The 21,450-nt window shown below is 45.1% G+C and overlaps 1 protein-coding gene across 2 annotated transcripts in view; it reads right to left on the bottom strand.

Annotated features, from left to right (window-relative positions):
- Positions 1 to 1,042: 1,042 nt before the first annotated feature.
- LOC129836463 (zinc transporter 6-like) overlaps positions 1,043 to 21,450 on the bottom strand; it is a 77,612-nt gene continuing 57,204 nt past the window's right edge. For both annotated transcript variants that reach the window (XM_055902668.1, XM_055902669.1), the window contains exons 10-14: positions 11,852 to 11,900; positions 5,656 to 5,775; positions 3,861 to 3,963; positions 3,524 to 3,571; positions 1,043 to 2,165 (exon numbers count right to left, since the gene is read on the bottom strand). In XM_055902668.1, coding sequence (XP_055758643.1) covers positions 1,956 to 2,165; positions 3,524 to 3,571; positions 3,861 to 3,963; positions 5,656 to 5,775; positions 11,852 to 11,900 — 530 coding nt within the window. In that variant the 3' untranslated portion in view covers positions 1,043 to 1,955. The remainder of the gene's footprint in view (positions 2,166 to 3,523; positions 3,572 to 3,860; positions 3,964 to 5,655; positions 5,776 to 11,851; positions 11,901 to 21,450) is intronic.

Here is a 21,450-nt window from a genome sequence, read left to right on the forward strand (position 1 = left end):
CTCTCCCTCCCACCCACTCTACTTCTCTCCCTCCAGTTCTCTGCCTTGCTCCCTCCATCCTTTACTCCAGTACCCTCCCTCCCTCCAGTTTACTGCCTCCCTCCCTCCAGTTTGCTGTCTCCCTCCCTCCAGTTTGCTGTCTCCCTCCCTCCAGTTCGCTGCCTCCCGCCAAGGTCCCTCCCTCCCTCCCTCCCTCTAGTTCCCTCCCTCTCTCATCCTTCTAGTTTCCTCCCTCCCTCTACTTCCCTCCCTCCCGCATCCCTCTAGTTCTCTCCCTCCCTCCCTCATCCCTAGTTTTCTCTCTCCCGCACCCCTAATAGTTGTCTCCCTCCCTCTCGCTCCCTCTAGTTGTCTCCCTCCCTCCCACTCTACTTCTCTCATCCCTCCCTCTAGTTTCCTCCCTCCCTCCCTCCCTCCCTCCCTCTAATCGTCTCCCTCCCTCCCTCCAGTTCTCTCCCTCCCTCCAGTTCTCTGCCTCCCACTACTGGCAGTACTCTAGGGCATAGTCTGGTGAGAACAGTGTGGCAACTGGGCACTGCAGCAACACCACTGGATAAACTTAGTCCACACAGCAATTAGGAGCACAGCCCTCTCGCTCCCTCCCTCCCTCTAGTTCTCTCGCTCGCTCCCTCCCTCCCTCTAGTTCTCTCGCTTCCTCCTAGTTCCCTCGCTCCCTCCTTCCATCCCTCTAGTTCCCTCGCTCCCTCCAGTTCCATCCCTCCCGTCATCCCTCTAGTTCCATCCCTCCCATCATCCCTCTAGTTCCATCCCTCCCGTCATCCCTCTAGTTCCATCCCTCCCATCATCCCTCTAGTTCCATCCCTCCCATCATCCCTCCAGTTCCATCCCTCCCGTCATCCCTCTAGTTCCATCCCTCCCATCATCCCTCTAGTTCCATCCCTCCCGTCATCCCTCTAGTTCCATCCCTCCCATCATCCCTCTAGTTCCATCCCTCCCATCATCCCTCTAGTTCCATCCCTCTAGTTCCCTACCGCCAGCCATCCCTCTAGTCCCCCCCCCCCCCCCCTCTAGTTCCCTCCCACTCTACTGGCAGTACCCTAGGGAATACAGTCTGGCGAGAACAGTGTGGCAACTGGGCACAGCAGCAACACTACTGGATAAACTTAGTCCACACAGCAATTAGCACAGCCAAGAACCTGGCCTTTTTATCTATATGACAGTGATGCTGTTATTGCATAATGTTACCATTATATTACGCTGCTTTTAGGTAGAGTGCAAATATGTGTTATTTCATTGAATGAGATTTAACATAGCAGCAGACCAGACAGAATCTGTATTTAATTCCTTAATTCATTCTTATGTGAAGCAACATTTTTAGAGCCACAGACTGAATAATTCACATCTCAGGCGTTTCAATGAAACCAGAATGACTGCATTTCTGTCTTTATGCGATATACCATCTGTCTCTATGCAATATACCATCTGTCTTTATGCGAAATACCATCTGTCTATGCGATATACCATTTCTGTCTTTATGCTATGTACCATTTATGTTCTTATGCTATATACCCTGTATTGAAGTGTGATGTGACTTCTGTCTTTTTGTGTGACTACTCAGTCTTTACAATTGGAATGAAATAACATGGCCTCCTGGAGGCAGGAGACGAGAAGCTCTGTGATCAGAAATTTCCCCTCACCGACACAGGACTGTTTAATTAAACTGACATCTGACCTTTGATATCCACAGCATGCTTCTTGGACACAAAGGAATACATGGGACTATGCTTGTGTAAGGCAATCTAGTACATGATCATATCACCCTAACCCTATCATTTAGAAATAAGCAATGCATTCCTGTCAGTCAAAAACAAGTTGGAGGCAGTTAAAAGTCTTAAATCAACAGAGAAATTGCAACGCATGAGAAGCTTGTCCCCTTTTCATTTGAGTGAGCAAATCCTTGCCAATTGTTCGTAAACAACAAGGGGGCCACTAAACTAAATGAGGGTGAGTGGCGTTCTCTTTGTGTTCCTGGCATCTGGTGGGGGGAGCCGGCAGAGGAAACAGAGCGTGGTGCATAGCACTGGGAGTCTGCTGGGTACAATGAGGACAACCGTGACAAAACCATGATGACGTACCAAAGAGCCAAAGCCAACCGTCCAGAAGTGCTCGTTACGGACCTCCAGGACCCCCTCCAGAGTGGAGACCTGATGGGGGAGAACGTACAGCATTACACATGTACAGTGGGATAGAGGCCATGAGGGCAGAGACTGACATCTTCCTATCAACGGTTGTAGGGACCAGTTGACCGTGTAACCAGCCCCAGTCAACTGGCATGGTCTGGAAAAACTATAACTAGATCTATTAAGAACATGGATGGGATCCCAATCAGGATAGGATCCCATCAATAGGATCCCAAAGGCGGTAGGGAATCATTGCAAGTTGTTGCACACTGTGAAAAACACTTAACAAATATAAAATATAAAACACAGAGACCAACATTGGCTACAATGCATGTGGTACATGTAAAATGTTTTGCTGTCTTTCGGCAGTGCAACCAATAGGACGGGCTTGACCTATAGTAATAGAAAAGAGGTCAATGAGGACAACCCTCTGCAAACACATCACTGAGTGTCTTTAGGAGTAAAGATGAGAAGTCCCCATTGGCTACCCACTTTGCCTTCCACAACCATAGGGAAAACAGATTTTTCAAAAAGTAATTCCGTTGAGTAAGGCCTTAAAGAGGGCAGTTGAAAGAATAATAAAGTGTAGACCTCCGGCACTGCATGATAAAAAGCTGAGGGACGGAGCTGGAGAAATGTAACCACTCTGAAATTCATAGACAGAGCTATAGATGCAAGCACTGACCATCCATGATATCAAAGTCATAGTTTTAACCATGTTGAGGCTATATAGTGTTAATTTACATTTACTTTGTTTACAAACATTGGAGTAAAACAATCTAATAATTTGGTTTCTGATGGGGTACAATAGCTGAACTAAGCTCATGAGGTTATATTCAAGAATCAAATGGGTACATATCATTCATTTATACGTTTTTTTTTTTTTTAAATGGATGAAGCAACAGCAAATTGCTCTTTTAATGAGGAAATAACCTGTTTTCTGTAAACTGTTTGATCACTGTGTAAATATCCCTGTATTATGTAAATAGTTTATATGTATTCTGTCTCACATGTCTTATTATTAACATGTATTTCATGTCTAGCTGTAGCATTATATGAACATTCCATTAACCTTGTTATATTTTTGTTATAATTAGGATTACTTCACTAGGGTTGTCCTCATTTGACCTCCCGTCCTGTTTCTAAAGGACAATCTTGGACTGGAAAAACAACAAAGCATTCACCGCCCCCACAGCCCCACTTGTTTTGAAAAATACCTGAGGGATGGTGCTGGAAAAGTTGAAGTTAGACTTGTAGACAGAGTGATACATGCAAGGACTGACCATCCTTGTGATTAAAATGACAATTTATGTTGTATTCCCACACATCTGTAAATGAAAGCAGATGTTACTCAACCCATATCTGAGTGTTCTAAGTCTTACCTCTCTGAGCAATTTGTCAAGCTGACCAATGACATGAGATGGAGTGGTCTAAAGAGAGCACAACGCAAACAGATTTGAGTCACATCAAAACACAGCACACAGTCCAATAAGTCAATAAGTTACTGAGTTAAGTTCCATCAAAGAACATACTCTCTTACAACAAACAGTGCGAGCCAAACAGAATTTGAGCCAAACAGAATTTGGACCAAACATATCTCACAATCATTCCAAGAGATAAGTGTTGAGTTACAGTACGGTTGTCTGATCCACGTCACGTCCTAAAGAGAATTCAACGATCCAGTCCAGTTTAGATTGTGGACCTGTTTGGATAGCCTACCTGAAGGAGCACCTTCCCGCTATACACGCTCATAGGATACATGGTGCCAAAGATCATGAGGCCGATGGCCACCGCCGAGGCCGTGTCCACAGCATTGTAATTACTGCAGTCAGAGAGAGAGAGAGCATCAGGTACTTCATAATACTGGTAAGTTATAAAGTTAGGAGCACAGACACTATTTGCAGTGCCTTCAGAAAGTATTTATACTCCTTAACTTATTCCACATGTTGTTGTTTCTCACCCATCTACACACAATACCCCTATAATGACAAAGTGGAAACATATTTTTAGAAATTTGTTCAAATGTATTGAAAATGAAACACACAAATATCTAATTTACACAAGTATTCACACCTCTGAGTCAATACATGTTAGAATCACCTTTGGCAGTGATTACAGCTGTGAGTAAGAGCTTTGCACACCTGGATGGACAATATATGCACATTCTGTCAAATTGGTGGTTGATCATTGGTAGTCAGCCATTTTCAAGTCTTGCCATAGATTGTCAAGATGATTTAAGTCAAAACTGTAACTAGGCCACTCAGGAACATTCAATGTCGTCTTGGTAAGCAACTCCAGTATTTGGTCTTGTGTTTCAGGCTATTGTCCTGGTGAAAGGTGAATTTGTCTCCTGTTAGAAAGTGTCTGTTAGAAAGCAGACTGAACCAGGTTTTCCTCTAGGATTTTGCCTGTGCTTAGCTCTATTCTGTTTCTTTGTGTCCTAAAAAATCCCTTGTTTTTGCAGATGACAAGTATACACATAACATGATGCAGCCACCACTATGCTTGAAAATATGACGAGTGGTACTCAGTGATGTGTTGGCTTTACCCCAAACATAATACTTTGTATTCAGGACATAAATGTAATTTCTTTGCCACATTTTTTTCAGTTTTACTTTAGTGCCTTATTGCAAACAGGATGCATATTTTGGAATTGTTTTATTCTACAAAGTCTTCCTTTTCACTGTCATTTAGGTTAGTTTTGTGGAGTAACTACAATGTTGTTGATCCATCCTCAGTTCTCCTATTAAACTCTGTTTTATAGTCACCTTTGGCCTCATGGTGAAATCCCTGAGCGGTGTCCTTCCTCTCTGGCAACTGAGTTAGGAAGGATGCCTGTATCTTTGTAATCCAAACTATAATTAATAACTTCAACATGCTCAAAGGGATATTCAATGTCTGCTTTTTGATTTTTTTTAACCCATCTACCAATAGGTGGTCTTTTTTGAGAGGCATTGGAAAACCTCCCTGGTCGTTGTGGTTGAATCGGTGTTTGAAATTCACTGATTGACTGAGCGACCTTACAGTTAATTGAATATGTGGGGTACAGAGAACAAAAAATTGTTAAACACAGAGTGAGTCCATGCAATTTATTGTGACTTGTTAAGCACATTTTTACTCCTGAACTTATTTACAGTAGACTTGCCATAACAAAGGGGTTGACTCAAGACATTTTCATTTGTAAACATTTTTAAAAACACTGACATTAAGGGGTATTGTGTATAGGCCAGTGACACAACATTTCAATCAATTTTAAAATTGAAGCTGTAGTAACATGACAAAATGTGGAAAAAGTCCAGGGGTGTGAATACTTTCTGAAGGCACTGCATGTCAGGAGTTTTCATGGAGGTTGATAACAGGAGGTCACACACACAGCAGGCAGACAAAGGCTTTGTGAGAACGCATTATTCAGAGTACACATTCTTCCTCATACCCAGTCTCGATTTAGAACTTCCCCCAAATCCACTAACTAATGTCATTACACCATTACACTGTGTCGGAGGGGTGGACTTACTTGATCTCAATGAGCATGTAGGTGACGCTGAGTGAGAGAGCTCCGGCCACGTTGATTAAGACAAATGGATTCATTCGAGGCAGGAGGACACTGCTGAGGCCAGGGATAATCCCACACAAACTGAAAACATACAAAATAAGATTACTATACAAAGCCAGTCAACCCTTCAGTTTTGCTCCAAATGCATAAAAAGTGTCTAAACTGGTTAGAGTTACTTTGACAACACATATTACTAAAGGGTAACTGAATAAATCACAAACATTCCAGGCTGAATAAATCACAAACATTCCAGGACAGGGAGCACCTGTAATATACATATCCATCTTAAAAGTGAAAACATTAATATTGCTGAGACTACGTGATTGTAATCTTCCAAAAATGTGTCATATACATCCAGCACTCACATCCAGCACTCACATTTATCCAGTGTGACATCCAGCACTCACATCTATCCAGTGTGACATCCAGCACTCACATCTATCCAGTGTGACATCCAGCACTCACATCTATCCAGTGACATCCAGCACTCACATTTATCCAGTGACATCCAGCACTCACATTTATCCAGTGACATCCAGCACTCACATTTATCCAGTGACATCCAGCACTCACATTTATCCAGTGACATCCAGCACTCACATTTATCCAGTGTGACAACCAGCACTCACATTTATCCAGTGTGACAACCAGCACTCACATTTATCCAGTGTGACATCCAGCACTCACATCTGTCCAGTGTGACATCCAGCACTCACATCTGTCCAGTGTGACATCCAGCACTCACATTTATCCAGTGTGACATCCAGCACTCACATTTATCCAGTGTGACAACCAGCACTCACATTTATCCAGTGTGACAACCAGCACTCACATTTATCCAGTGTGACAACCAGCACTCACATTTATCCAGTGTGACAACCAGCACTCACATTTATCCAGTGTGACAACCAGCACTCACATTTATCCAGTGTGACATCCAGCACTCACATTTATCCAGTGTGACATCCAGCACTCACATTTATCCAGTGTGACATCCAGCACTCACATCTATCCAGTGTGACATCCAGCACTCACATTTATCCAGTGTGACATCCAGCACTCACATCTATCCAGTGTGACATCCAGCACTCACATTTATCCAGTGTGACATCCAGCACTCACATTTATCCAGTGTGACATCCAGCACTCACATCTATCCAGTGTGACATCCAGCACTCACATCTATCCAGTGTGACATCCAGCACTCACATTTATCCAGTGTGACATCCAGCACTCACATTTATCCAGTGTGACATCCAGCACTCACATTTATCCAGTGACATCCAGCACTCACATTTATCCAGTGACATCCAGCACTCACATTTATCCAGTGACATCCAGCACTCACATTTATCCAGTGTGACATCCAGCACTCACATCTATCCAGTGTGACATCCAGCACTCACATTTATCCAGTGTGACATCCAGCACTCACATTTATCCAGTGTGACATCCAGCACTCACATTTATCCAGTGTGACATCCAGCACTCACATCTATCCAGTGTGACATCCAGCACTCACATCTATCCAGTGTGACATCCAGCACTCACATTTATCCAGTGTGACATCCAGCACTCACATTTATCCAGTGTGACATCCAGCACTCACATCTGTCCAGTGTGACATCCAGCACTCACATCTGTCCAGTGTGACATCCAGCACTCACATCTGTCCAGTGTGACATCCAGCACTCACATCTGTCCAGTGTGACATCCAGCACTCACATCTGTCCAGTGTGACATCCAGCACTCACATTTATCCAGTGTGACATCCAGCACTCACATTTATCCAGTGTGACATCCAGCACTCACATTTATCCAGTGTGACATCCAGCACTCACATTTATCCAGTGTGACATCCAGCACTCACATTTATCCAGTGTGACATCCAGCACTCACATTTGTCCAGTGTGACATCCAGCACTCACATTTGTCCAGTGTGACATCCAGCACTCACATCTGTCCAGTGTGACATCCAGCACTCACATCTATCCAGTGTGACATCCAGCACTCACATTTATCCAGTGTGACATCCAGCACTCACATTTATCCAGTGTGACATCCAGCACTCACATTTATCCAGTGTGACATCCAGCACTCACATTTATCCAGTGTGACATCCAGCACTCACATCTGTCCAGTGTGACATCCAGCACTCACATTTATCCAGTGTGACATCCAGCACTCACATTTATCCAGTGTGACATCCAGCACTCACATTTATCCAGTGTGACATCCAGCACTCACATTTATCCAGTGTGACATCCAGCACTCACATTTAGCCCCGTTTTCTATTTGAAGTGATGTACACAGGTTTTGGCCTAGCATTTTTTTTTTTTTATAAGTCCTGATTAGTTAAATACTGAGAAGATACATTTTTATATATATTCTTGGGACCCAACTCGGCAATGTATTATTATACAGACAGATGGCTGCATTCGTTCTGTGTTTTTGAATCAGATATGACATTTTCTGTTTGGAATGTGCTGCACTGTGTTCATAAATGACCAATTTCTGATCTAATTCAAATGGCTTGCTTTCATAATGCCATTGTCATATAAATGGGCATTAAACATTCATGTGTGTTGCTTTTCAGCATGCGACTGAAATACATTGCTCTCATTCCCCCCCCCCCCCCCAAAACTGATCCCTATAGTGAATGGAACCCCCTCTTTTTTACAGCTGTGTTGAGATGAGACAGTGTGCATGGTTTACAGATCAGTCATGTGTAATTATTCAGAAATGTTAATTCAGTTCATTAGGAGGTATAGCCTGTCGGAGTAGGCGTGATTATATGATAGGAAGTGACGTCCTGCTCAGACAGAGGGGTGCTGTGTCTGACCGCAGAGTGTCTGAGACCATACATCATACTCATCAGCATCAGTAGAGGGCAACGAGTTAATTCCCATTTAGCCAGCGCGACGCCCGCCACTCCCCATTTAGCCAGCGTGACGCCCGCCACTCCCATTTAGCCAGCGCGACGCCCGCCACGCCCATTTAGCCAGCGCGACGCCCGCCACGCCCATTTAGCCAGCGCGACGCCCGCCACGCCCATTTAGCCAGCGCGACGCCCGCCACGCCCATTTAGCCAGCGCGACGCCCGCCACGCCCATTTAGCCAGCGCGACGCCCGCCACGCCCATTTAGCCAGCGCGACGCCCGCCACGCCCATTTAGCCAGCGCGACGCCCGCCACGCCCATTTAGCCAGCGCGACGCCCGCCACTCCCATTTAGCCAGCGCGACGCCCGCCACTCCCATTTAGCCAGCGCGACGCCCGCCACTCCCATTTAGCCAGCGCGACGCCCGCCACTCCCATTTAGCCAGCGCGACGCCCGCCACTCCCATTTAGCCAGCGCGACGCCCGCCACTCCCATTTAGCCAGCGCGACGCCCGCCACTCCCATTTAGCCAGCGCGACGCCCGCCACTCCCATTTAGCCAGCGCGACGCCCGCCACTCCCATTTAGCCAGCGCGACGCCCGCCACTCCCATTTAGCCAGCGCGACGCCCGCCACTCCCATTTAGCCAGCGCGACGCCGAGCACTCCCATTTAGCCAGCGCGACGCCGAGCACTCCCATTTAGCCAGCGCGACGCCGAGCACTCCCATTTAGCCAGCGCGACGCCGAGCACTCCCATTTAGCCAGCGCGACGTCGAGCACTCCCATTTAGCCAGCGCGACGTCGAGCACTCCCATTTAGCCAGCGCGACGTCGAGCACTCCCATTTAGCCAGCGCGACGTCGAGCACTCCCATTTAGCCAGCGCGACGTCGAGCACTCCCATTTAGCCAGCGCGACGTCGAGCACTCCCATTTAGCCAGCGCGACGCCCGCCACTCCCATTTAGCCAGCGCGACGCCCGCCACTCCCATTTAGCCAGCGCGGCGCCCGCCACTCCCATTTAGCCAGCGCGACGTCGAGCACTCCCATTTAGCCAGCGCGACGTCGAGCACTCCCATTTAGCCAGCGCGACGTCGAGCACTCCCATTTAGCCAGCGCGACGTCGAGCACTCCCATTTAGCCAGCGCGACGTCGAGCACTCCCATTTAGCCAGCGCGACGTCGAGCACTCCCATTTAGCCAGCGCGACGCCCGCCACTCCCATTTAGCCAGCGCGACGTCAAGCACTCCCATTTATCCCCGTTTTCTATTTGAAACGATGTAGACAGGGTTTGGCATATCATTATTTGGAATAGATCATGATTAGATAAATACTGAGAAGATTAATTATATATACTGTGTTTAAACTGCATCACTGTCCAACGTCAACCTCATAGAAGACATGCAAGGATACTAGTCCTCTGATGTCCAACAAGGACACACTAAACAATAGGCATCATTTTTTAAAGAAAATGCATTAACATAAAGAAGCTTGACCTCCGGTCACTCAATTTGAAGCCAACATTTTTTTGGGGGGGTAATGGGTGAGCGGGAAGCAGGATTTACAATCCCAATAATCTCTTTATCTCCCTGCTGCAATTATATAATTTGAGTACTTGGGAAACGGTTGTGTGATTCCCTGGCTGCCTGTCTGCACAGTCTGTGCGGACGGCACTGCCTAGAGAGAGAGTAGGAAGGAAAGAGAGAGAGAACACTGTGGATAGAGGGAGCTTTGTTCCAGAGTTTGTTTAATCCTACCCACTGGAGACAGAAATTGTGGGATTATGGTGAGACAAACAAACACTTGATATGATGTATGTTGACTATAAATACAAACTAAACGGAGTTGCCCAAATAATAGTACACCATGGACTAGCTCCAAGGGTTATATAATGTCTACCCACCAAACACCAGAAAGGGTAGTGTGGTCCACAGACATGCATGACACAATTACGGCAGATAATAAAAGGATGAGTAAAAGTCATCCGGGACATTCTGTTCACTGTGCCTTCTACTCAGATCAATCAGAACTTTACTCTGTTGTATATAATAGGTGCTGTTTCCCTAGGTAATCTGAAGTGGGTAGGATTCAGATGAGGTTGGTGGGAGAAGCTATAAGAGGACAGTCTCATTGTAAATGGCTGGAATGGGTGATTGATTCTATTCCAGCCACTATAATGAGCCCATCCTCCTATAGCTCCTCCACCAGCCTCCTCTGGTGGGGTTGTATGTGTATTTCTCTATTCAGGAGGGAATGTGTCAGAAAGCAACTTCATCATATTTGGGGTTTTATAAATCGATTGAGACTTCAGTCATGGCCAACTGCACAGTCACAGAATCAATCTTACTTAGGCCTAGTTGTGTTTCATAGAGTGCTACTGGTCTATTCTATGGGATCATGTATGTTTGTAAACATTCTCAGGTTATTATAGCCATGAGGGAACGCCTGCATAAGAAAAGCTAAATATAGCCGGCCCTGCAATGAGGTAGCGGCTTGTTTCACCTGACCTAAAGCAGCTCATTCACATATCCCATTAGGAGGTTGGGGGAGGGGGGTGTTCTTTTTCAAATGAGTCCTCCTACTCTAAACATGACTCAGCCTTTTGTGATTTTCCACTTCCTGAGTGGGCAGGTTCCATACCGGGGCACCAGCAGAGACCGTAAAAGGTGCAAGATGATCTCAACACTGGACTGAAACAAAACCCACCAACATTCACTATTTAGACAAAACAAGTGAGGCGATTCATCATCCTGGAAGATAGTGTATGAGGGGTGGAGAGGAGTTTCACTGCACAGAGTCTCCAGAGGTGACGGCCAGGAGCAGGAAGTGGCTGAACTGAGAACATCCAGCAGGTCTTAACCTCAGGGCGAGGGCGCACAGCACAATATGGTGGAGGTGAAAGGGAAGATAAGAGTTTCACCTCTGACCTCTACAGGTAGGTTTGGCCTGAGGGTGTAATTTTAATCCATGGGAAATGACATGACACCAGCCCTTGCTTCTCATACCTTACAAACATCTCAAGGAGCTCAATCAATTAAGCCAATATTTTTCCCTGACAAAGACTCTAACGTTTTGCTGAACATACTACACCCCATGTCGTGTATATTTCATTTATCCTTTAACCTCAGTTTAACTGGGACAGACTGCTAGTTACATTACACACACACTGTGGTGCATCCATCTCCTGAGGGATTCTTGGGAGGGAAACTGTCCACTTGTGGACTAAAGGGAAAAACAAGGAGGATCGAAACAGCAGGATGACTCACTGAAAGGGGATCTTACCTTCGACTTAGGTCTGCGACATGCTCCTGGAGCCAACTGGTGCTGGCAGCTGTTGGGGGGATGGGGGAGAGAGAGGGAGAGAAGACAGAGACAGACGACAGGGGTAAGAGTTAGACACAGGCGGAAAGCATCACTCTAGCAGCCCTTATCTGCAGTCTGTTCCCATACGTCTTTCTCCACGGCTGCCGTTGTTGCGGCGGTAACAGAAGCCTGAGTGCTATTTGAGCGGAGCGTGTCCTCTGAGCTGTCCACCCCACAGGATGGCTTACCCTCACAGATGACTGACCAGGGGAGGGCACAGATATGCTTTTAGAGCATCCCACCGCCATCTGGGACGTTTAAACACAAATGGCTATAGAGCAAACCTCTCAGTCTATGTCACAGAAATATAGGCTAGTTTACTGTGGTTTAGGCAGACAAGTGAAAGAGACTAGAAACAAGCCTTAGTAGAAAATAACAATGAGCGCACAAGGCGACATCCAGTGATGGCCGAGACCAGCTTAACGTAAATTGAGACAATATAATTTCCCCCTCCCCCAAATACAATCTATACTCTAAAAGACAATTCAGGAAGGAAAATATAGTATGTACACTACATGACCAAAAGTATGTGAAGATCTGCTCGTTGAACATCTCATTCCAAAATCATGGGCATTAATATTTAGTTGGTCCCCCCTTTGCTGCTATAACAGCCTCCACTCTTCTGGGAAGGCTTTCCACTAGATGTTGGAACATTGCTTCGGGGGACTTGCTTCCATTCATCCACAAGAGCATTAGAGAGGTCGGGCACTGATGTGGGGCGATTAGGCCTGGCTCGCAGTCGGCCTTCCAATTCATCCCAAGGGTATTTGATGAGGTTGAGGTCAGGGCTCTGTGCAGGCCATTCAAGTTCTTCCACACCAACCTCGACAAAACATTTCTGTACGGACCTCGCTTTGTGCACGGGGGGATTGTCATACCCAAACTGTTGCCACAAAGTTGGAAGCACAGAATCGTCTAGAATGTCATTGTATGCTCTAGCGTTAAGATTTCCATTCACAGGAACTAAGGGTCCTAGCCCGAACCATGAAAAACAGCCAAAGACCATTATTCCCCCTCCACCAAACTTTATACTATGCATTGGGGCAGTTAGCGTTCTCCTTGCATCCGCCAAACTCAGATTTGTCCGTTGGACTGCCAGATGGTGAAGCGTGATTCATCACTCCAGAGAACGTGTTTCCACTGCTCCAGAGTCCTATGGTGGCGAGTTTTACACCACTCCAGCCAACACTTGGCATTACGCATGATGATCTAGGCTTGTCTGCGGCTGCTCGGACATGGAAACCCATTTCAAAAAGCTCAAGACAAAAAGTTATTGTGCTGACGTTGCTTCCAGTTTTTATGCGCTACACGCTTCAGCGGTCCCGTTCTGAGAGCTTGTGTGGCCTATCACTTCGCGGCTGAGCCGTTGTTGCTCCGAGACGTTTCCACTTCACAATAACAGCACTTACATTAGACCGGGCAGCTCCAGCAGGGCAGAAGTTTGCCGAACTGACTTGTTGGAAAGGTGGCATCCTATGACGGTGCCACGTTGAAAGTCACTGAGCTCTTCAGCACGGGCCATTTCTACTGCCAATGTGTGTCTATGGAGATTGCATGGCGGTGTGCTCGATTTTATATACCTGTCAGCAATGAGTATGGCTGAAAGAGGCGATTACACAAATTTGAAGGTGTGTCCACTTACTTTTGGCCATGAAGTGTATGTGTCAACAACTGTTCTATGGATGTGCGTGTGTAGGTGTGTGTGTGTGTGTGTGTATATATATATATATATATATATACACTGCTCAAAAAAATAAAGGGAACACTTAAACAACACAATGTAACTCCAAGTCAATCACACTTCTGTGAAATCAAACTGTCCACTTAGGAAGCAACACTGATTGACAATAAATTGCACATGCTGTTGTGCAAATGGAATCGACTAAAGGTGGAAATTATAGGCAATTAGCAAGACACCCTCAATAAAGGAGTGATTCTGCAGGTGGTGACCACAGACCGCTTCCTGGCTGATGTTTTGGTCACTTTTGAATGCTGGCGGTGCCCTCACTCTAGTGGTAGCATGAGACGGAGTCTACAACCCACACAAGTGGCTCAGGTAGTGCAGCTCATCCAGGATGGCACATCAATGCGAGCTGTGGCAAGAAGGTTTGCTGTGTCTGTCAGCGTAGTGTCCAGAGCATGGAGGCGCTACCAGGAGACAGGCCAGTACATCAGGAGACGTGGAGGAGGCCAACAACCCAGCAGCAGGGCCGCTACCTCCGCCTTTGTGCAAGGAGTAGCACTGCCAGAGCCCTGTAAAATGACCTCCAGCAGGCCACAAATGTGCATGTGTCTGCTCAAACGGTCAGAAACAGACTCCATGAGGGTGGTATGAGGGCCCGACGTCCACAGGTGGGGGTTGTGCTTACAGCCCAACACCGTGCAGGACGTTTGGCATTTGCCAGAGAACACCAATATTGGCAAATTCGCCACTGGCGCCCTGTGCTCTTCACAGATAAAAGCAGGTTCACACTGAGCACATGTGACAGACGTGACAGAGTCTGGAGACGCCGTGGAGAACGTTCTGCTGTCTGCAACATCCTCCAGCATGACCGGTTTGGCGATGGGTCAGTCATGGTGTGGGGTGGCATTTCTTTGTGGGGCCGCACAGCCCTCCATGTGCTCGCCAGAGGTAGCCTGACTGCCATTAGGTACCGAGATGAGATCCTCAGAGCCCTTGTGAGACCATACGCTGACACATGCACATTTGTGGCCTGCTGGAGGTCATTTGCAGGGCTCTGGCAGTGCTACTCCTTGCACAAAGGCGGAGGTAGCGGTCCTGCTGCTGGGTTGTTGCCCTCCTACGGCCTCCTCCACGTCTCCTGATGTACTGGCCTGTCTCCTGGTAGCGCCTCCATGCTCTGGACACTACGCTGACAGACACAGCAAACCTTCGTGCCACAGCTCGCATTGATGTGCCATCCTGGATGAGCTGCACTACCTGAGCCACTTGTGTGGGTTGTAGACTCCGTCTCATGCTACCACTAGAGTGAGGATTCAGCATTCAAAAGTGACCAAAATATCAGCCAGGAAGCATAGGAACTGAGAAGTGCTCAGTGGTCACCACCTGCAGAATCACTCCTTTATTGGGGGTGTCTTGCTAATTGCCTATAATTTCCACCTTTTGTCTATTCCATTTGCACAACAGCATGTGCAATTTATTGTCAATCAGTGTTGCTTCCTAAGTGGACAGTTTGATTTCACAAAAGTGTGATTGACTTGGAGTTACATTGTGTTGTTTAAGTGTTCCCTTCATTTTTTTGAGCAGTGTATATATATATATATGTGTGCGTGTGTTTGTTTGTGTATATGAATGGGAGGGTGAGGGATGGTGAATATGAATGCGTAGGAGGGTGGGTGGATAGGATATATGTTGGGAGGGAATGAATGAGAATGGATGGATGTGTGTGCCGGAGGTACAGTAAGGAGGGTGGGCAAGAATGGGAGGTCGGGACAAGCTTAGGTTGGCTGGGCAAGAATGGGAGGTCGGGACAAGCTTAGGTTGGGTGGGCAAGGATGGGAGGTCGGGACAAGCTTAGGTTGGGTGGGCAAGGATGGGAGGTCGGGACAAGCTTAGGTTGGCTGGGCAAGGATGGGAGGTCGGGACAAGCTTAGCTTGGCTGGGCAAGGATGGGAGGTCGGGACAAGCTTAGGTTGGGTGGGCAAGGATGGGAGGTCGGGACAAGCTTAGGTTGGCTGGGCAAGGATGGGAGGTCGGGACAAGCTTAGCTTGGCTGGGCAAGGATGGGAGGTAGGTAGGAATAACTATGTATTCATAATGACTCTCCCAATTAATGGAATACCCACAGCCCTCATAAAACATTCTAGCAGACATGACCTATTATGTCCTTCAATGACAGACGAAAGCGACAAGGTTAACCCTGATTGTTACCGACTGCTAAATGACTACATTGATATTGTAGTCATTTAGAAGTCACTCTTATCCAGAGAGACTTACAGTTAGTGCATTTATCTTAAGATAGCTTGGTGAGACAACCACATACCACAGGCATAGTAAGTACACTTTTCCTCAATAAAGTAGCTGTCAGCAAAGTGGTGAGTAGGGGGATTATTTAACCCCCTAGTCTCTAATCCCCGTCTAAGCTTCTTTCAGAGCCAGAAGGAGGGGGGGGGGGGGGTCAAGTACAAGAGAGGAGGGGGATTATTTACTCTTTGAAAAGGTAGTGTTTCAGGTGTTTTCGGAAGATGGGCAGGGACTCTGCTGTTCTAGTTTACGGGGGAAGCTGGTTCCACCATTGGGGTGCCAGGACAGTGAAGAGCTTGGACTGGGCTGACTGGGAGCTGCCCCTCCCATAGGGGTGAGATGGCCAAAAGAGAACAGGAAGCAGAACAGAGTACTCGATTTGGGGTGTAGGGTTTGAGCATAGCCTGAAGGTAAGAAGTTGTGCACTGGGGCCTCCCACTACTCTTTCTATTCTGGTTAGAGCCAGTTTGTCCAGTTTGTCCTGTGAAGGGAGCAGTACACAGCGTTGTACGAGATCTTCAGTTTCTTGGCAATTTCTCGCATGGAATAGCCTTCATTTCTCAGAACAAGAATAGACTGACGAGTTTCAGAAGAAAGTCCTTTGTTACTGGCCATTTTGAGCCTGTAATCGAACTCACAAATGCTGATGCTCCAGATACTAAACTAGTATAAAGAAGGCCAGTTTTATTGCTTCTTTAAATCAGAACAACAGTTTTCAGCTGTGCTAACATAATTGCAAAAGGGTTTACTAATGATCAATTAGCCTTTTAAAATGATCAACTTGGATTAGCTAACACAATATGCCATTAGAACACAGGCGTGATGGTTGCTGATAATGGGCCTCTGTACGTCTATGTAGATATTCCATAAAAAAATATTTTAAAAATCAGCCATTTCCAGCTACATTAGTCATTTACAACGTTAACAATGTCTACACTGTATTTCGGATCAATTTTATGTTATTTTAATGGACAAAAGAGTTGCTTTTCTTTAAAAAACAAGGACATTTCTAAGTGACCCAAAACTTTTGTGTGGCAGGTATGGTTGACAGCCCATGGGCTTACATGATAACCACACCACAAAAATAATAAAAACATTCAATTTAACTAGGCAAGTCAGTTAAGAACAAATTCTTATTTACAATGACGGCCTACCCCGGCCAAACCTGGACGACGCTGGGCCAATTGTGCTCCGCCCTATGGGACTCCCAATCACGGCCGGATGTGATACAGCCTGGAATTGAACCAGGGACTGTAGTGACAACTCTTGCACTGAGATGCAGTGCCTTAGACTGCCGTTCATAAGTACAAAAATAAAAAAGGTTTGTTAAAATTGATAAAACATACTAATTATACATGTATAAATTAATTGATCAGTTACCACGAAAAAATAAATAGTTTAAATGTGTGTGTGCGCATGTGAGAGTTAGGCTATATGGAGGAGATTACTGAGTAGTTTGGTTCATCGGGCTGACCCCCAGTCTTCGCTTGAAGTTAGAGGGATGATGAGGTTTTGGCAATGTGATGATAAGAATTTCAGAGTATAGTATCTGATAGACTGAGGTGCGACAGTGGAGAGGGTAAAGGTTATCGCAGTGTCTTGTGTTATATAAATGGATTTCAGAATTGAGCTGTAAGAATCCATTGAAGGGTTTAGACAAAATTAGTATTTGTAGATGAAAGTACATGATATTGAGTTTCTTAAACAAAGGTGCAGATGGAGACAGTTAGAGGCGGCAGCTAGTCTTGCAAATTCATTTTTTTGTATGATGAGCAATTTGTGTAGGTAGGAGGCCTATGTACTGTCTCTCCTGTTCAGATCTGAAGGATCAGGTTAAAGTGGGCCCGCTTTATAGTGCCCACTCTCTCCCGCAGAGGGGAAGAGAGGTGAAGTTGGCCGTTTTATGACGGCTATAAATTCCTTGCAGAAACTCTCTGCCTGGACATGCAGTATTGAGAGAGGATTTACTCTGTAGAACAATGACATTCCTCCCATCAAAAGTGTTACGGATACAGGTATCCTGTGTGTGTATCCTGTGTGTGTTTCTTTTCTCTCCTTCTCCCCTCACAGGTGGCAATCATCATTCCCCAATCAGTCAATCAATCAGAAGACACACCTCCTCCTGTTACCCTTACCCTATCACATCCCCTTGGTTTAAAAACCCAGTCAGTTGTTTTCTCTGTGTAGCTCGATCTCTCTGTGTCTCAATCTCTCTCAATATCTCTCTCTCGCTATTGAGTTCATACATGTCACATTTGTCCGGAATTATGTGAGTATTGTTTTGTTACGGTGATTGACTGTTTGTTTGATGGTGGGAAAAGGGGGTACGAAGACAAGTCGCCCATGGGCATACATTACCCGTAGGAATACTTTGTCTAAAAACACTAGTTAGAACTGGGCGGACCACCCACTGTATTTTTGTTTAGTTAGCTGTATTGAAGTAGGCTAGTTTAGGGGTGTTTTTGGATATTTGTTTCTTTCCTTGGGTCCAGCTTAGTCCCTTTCCTGCCCCCCTTTACCGTGTGTTTAAAAATAAACCATGAGTGTTTGACGGTAATTTAGTTGTCTGTGGTTTTTCGTTCTCACGGTTACTTTTTCACTATTATACTTTGCATGAGTTATGTTACGGGTCTCGTTACCATCCCCCCTAGACAGCCGGGCCAAAGGGATTCGTAACAAAAAGTTTGAAATAATGAAACAATATTTCTGACATCCATGTGGTTGGAGTGGTACGTGGGTACTCGAAGAACAATTGTCAGATCCGCTGAGTTTGGGGATCTCAGGAAGAAGAGTATAACAACATAACTATCTCTGAATGTATATATTTCCCAGTTGTCAGGGTCACATCCAAATGTGGGGAAACATATATGAAACTATTTGTGAGAAGATGTAATCTGATGTTAGCCTTCTAAATGAGAGAATTGTTTTTCATACAAAGTCTTAACCAAGTCAGTGGCGACGCCCACGTCAGCACAGACATTACATCGGTGTCATGGAACGCCCCTTTTCCCAGTGTATAAAACCCACTTCTGACAATTTACATTAGTCCAACGAGACCAACAGCATGAGCTGAGGGACGTAATGGCTAGAACTCTGAAACTTAACAGAGAAGAAAATCTCTACAAAGACCAGAGGATGTAACGACGCAGTCCAAATGTCATGAATGGTTAAGAAATCTACAAAACTAAAGACTACACATTCACCGTCTGCAGCTGTATATGTAAAATAGTCTAGGAAACTCGAGAGAACATTTCCCTATCGAACGACCAAATGGTACTCTGAAAGATCCATTCTGGAGAACATTTCCCTATCGAACGACCAAATGGTACTCTGAAAGATCCATTCTGGAGAACATTTCCCTATCGAACGACCAAATGGTACTCTGAAAGATCCATTCTGGAGAACATTTCCCTATCGAACGACCAAATGGTACTCTGAAAGATCCATTCTGGAGAACATTTCCCTATCGAACGACCAAATGGTACTCTGAAAGATCCATTCTGGAGAACATTTCCCTATCGAACGACCAAATGGTACTCTGAAAGATCCATTCTGGAGAACATTTCCCTATCGAACGACCAAATGGTACTCTGAAAGATCCATTCTGGAGAACATTTCGCTATCGAACGACCATTGCATTAAGTCCACGAGGGACTTCTCATTGCATTATGTAGTACTCAATGCGTAACCTATCCTGTGTGTATGTGATTATTTAGTTAGTAAATTAATAATTAAACCAATTCGTATATCGCTGATTATTCATTTATGCTAGGGTTCGTGCAGATAGCCAAGAGTTTGCGACATTCAGAATGACTGAGGTAATAATATATTAATAAGTGACTGTAATCGATAAGATATGAAAGTATCTGAAGAGTTAAATTCGGGAAATAGTAACTCTTTAAACAACATTTTCCAGTAGTGCCCCAACTTCCAAGTAAATTCATGTTTACATTTAGTTTAATCATGTAATAATTACACAGAATTGATTTGATAATAAAACAGTCTTCACTTTAATGATAGTCCAAAGACACGACATTACTGACCCAGACAATATTACAGTAAATGAGACATGAGTAAATTAAGCTATAGTATAGAGCTGGGAAGCAAGCCTGATGAACCAAATCACCAATCTTTCTGATTATACCAACAGATTTCATCACTTTGCTGCAGACAAATTGAATATGATCTTTCTAGAATAACATTTCATCAATTAAAACTGAGGAATCTAGTGGATGGAACTTGTTCAATTTCATTCCCACCAATTGGCTCTTCCTTTTATAATATTTCTTATTGGTACCAATTAATACAATAAAGTATCATTTATTTTTACATTTTAAGATAAACAAATTATCTGTGACCGACCGGCTCGATCTTATGTAAAAATGAATGAAATTGTGTTTTTTTACAATTGTACAATAATTCTAAAATTGATTAAATTATTTTTTTCTCATCTACACACAATACCCCATAATGACAAAGCAAAAACAGGTTTAGACATTTTTGCTATAAAAAAAACCTGAAATATTACATTTACGTAAGTACTGTATTCAGACCCTTTACTCATTACTTTGTTGAAGCAAATTTGGCAGTGATTACAGCCTCGAGTCTTCTTGGGTATGTTGGTACAAGCATGGCACACCTGTATTTGGGGAGCTTTTCCCATTCTTCTCTGCAGATCCTCTCAAGCTCTGTCAGGTTGGATGGGTGTCAGAGTGACCATCGGGTTCTTGGTCACCTACCTGACCAAGGCCCCCCCCCGATTGCTCAGTTTGTCCGGGCGGCCAGCTCTAGGAAGAGTCTTATTCCATTTCAGAATGATGGAGGCCACTGTGTTCTTGGGGACCTTCAATGCTGCAGAAATGTTTTGGTACCCTTCCCCAGATCTGTGCCTCAACACAATCCTGTCACCGAGCTCTACGGACAATTCCTTCCACTTCATGGCTTGGTTTTTGCTCTGACAGACACTGTCAACTGTGGGACCTTATAGACAGGTGTGCGCCTTTCCAAATCATGTCCAATCAATTGAATTTACCACAGATGGACTCCAATCAAGTTGTAGAAACATCTCAAGGACGATCAATGGAAACAGGATGCACCTGAGCTCAATTTCGAGTGTCATAGCAAAGGGTCTGAATACTTACGTAAATTAGGTATCTGTTTTTTATTTGTAATACATTTCTAAACCTGTTTTCGCTTTGTCGTTATGGGGTGTTGTGTGTAGATTGCTGAGGATTTGTTTGTACTTTTACATTTTAGATTAAGGCTGTAATGTAATAAAATGTGGAAAAAGTCAAGGGGTCTGAACTTTCCGAATGCACTGTATATCATACACTACAGTTGAGGAACAATGGGAAAGTAATTCTGCTTTCAAAGTTGATTAACCTGTCACCCCACTTTTGAGAAAATGGCCCTTGAATAGTTTTGGTACACCTACTGGAGAGCTCTTTGTCTACACCCATTCAGCATCGTTCAGACCCTCTTAAGCCTTAGCCCCAACCATCTCTTTAAGGATTCAGATGAGGCCATGTGCTTA

Source organism: Salvelinus fontinalis, chromosome 37 (genome assembly GCF_029448725.1).
Source record: "Salvelinus fontinalis isolate EN_2023a chromosome 37, ASM2944872v1, whole genome shotgun sequence".
Lineage (NCBI taxonomy): Eukaryota > Metazoa > Chordata > Actinopteri > Salmoniformes > Salmonidae > Salvelinus > Salvelinus fontinalis.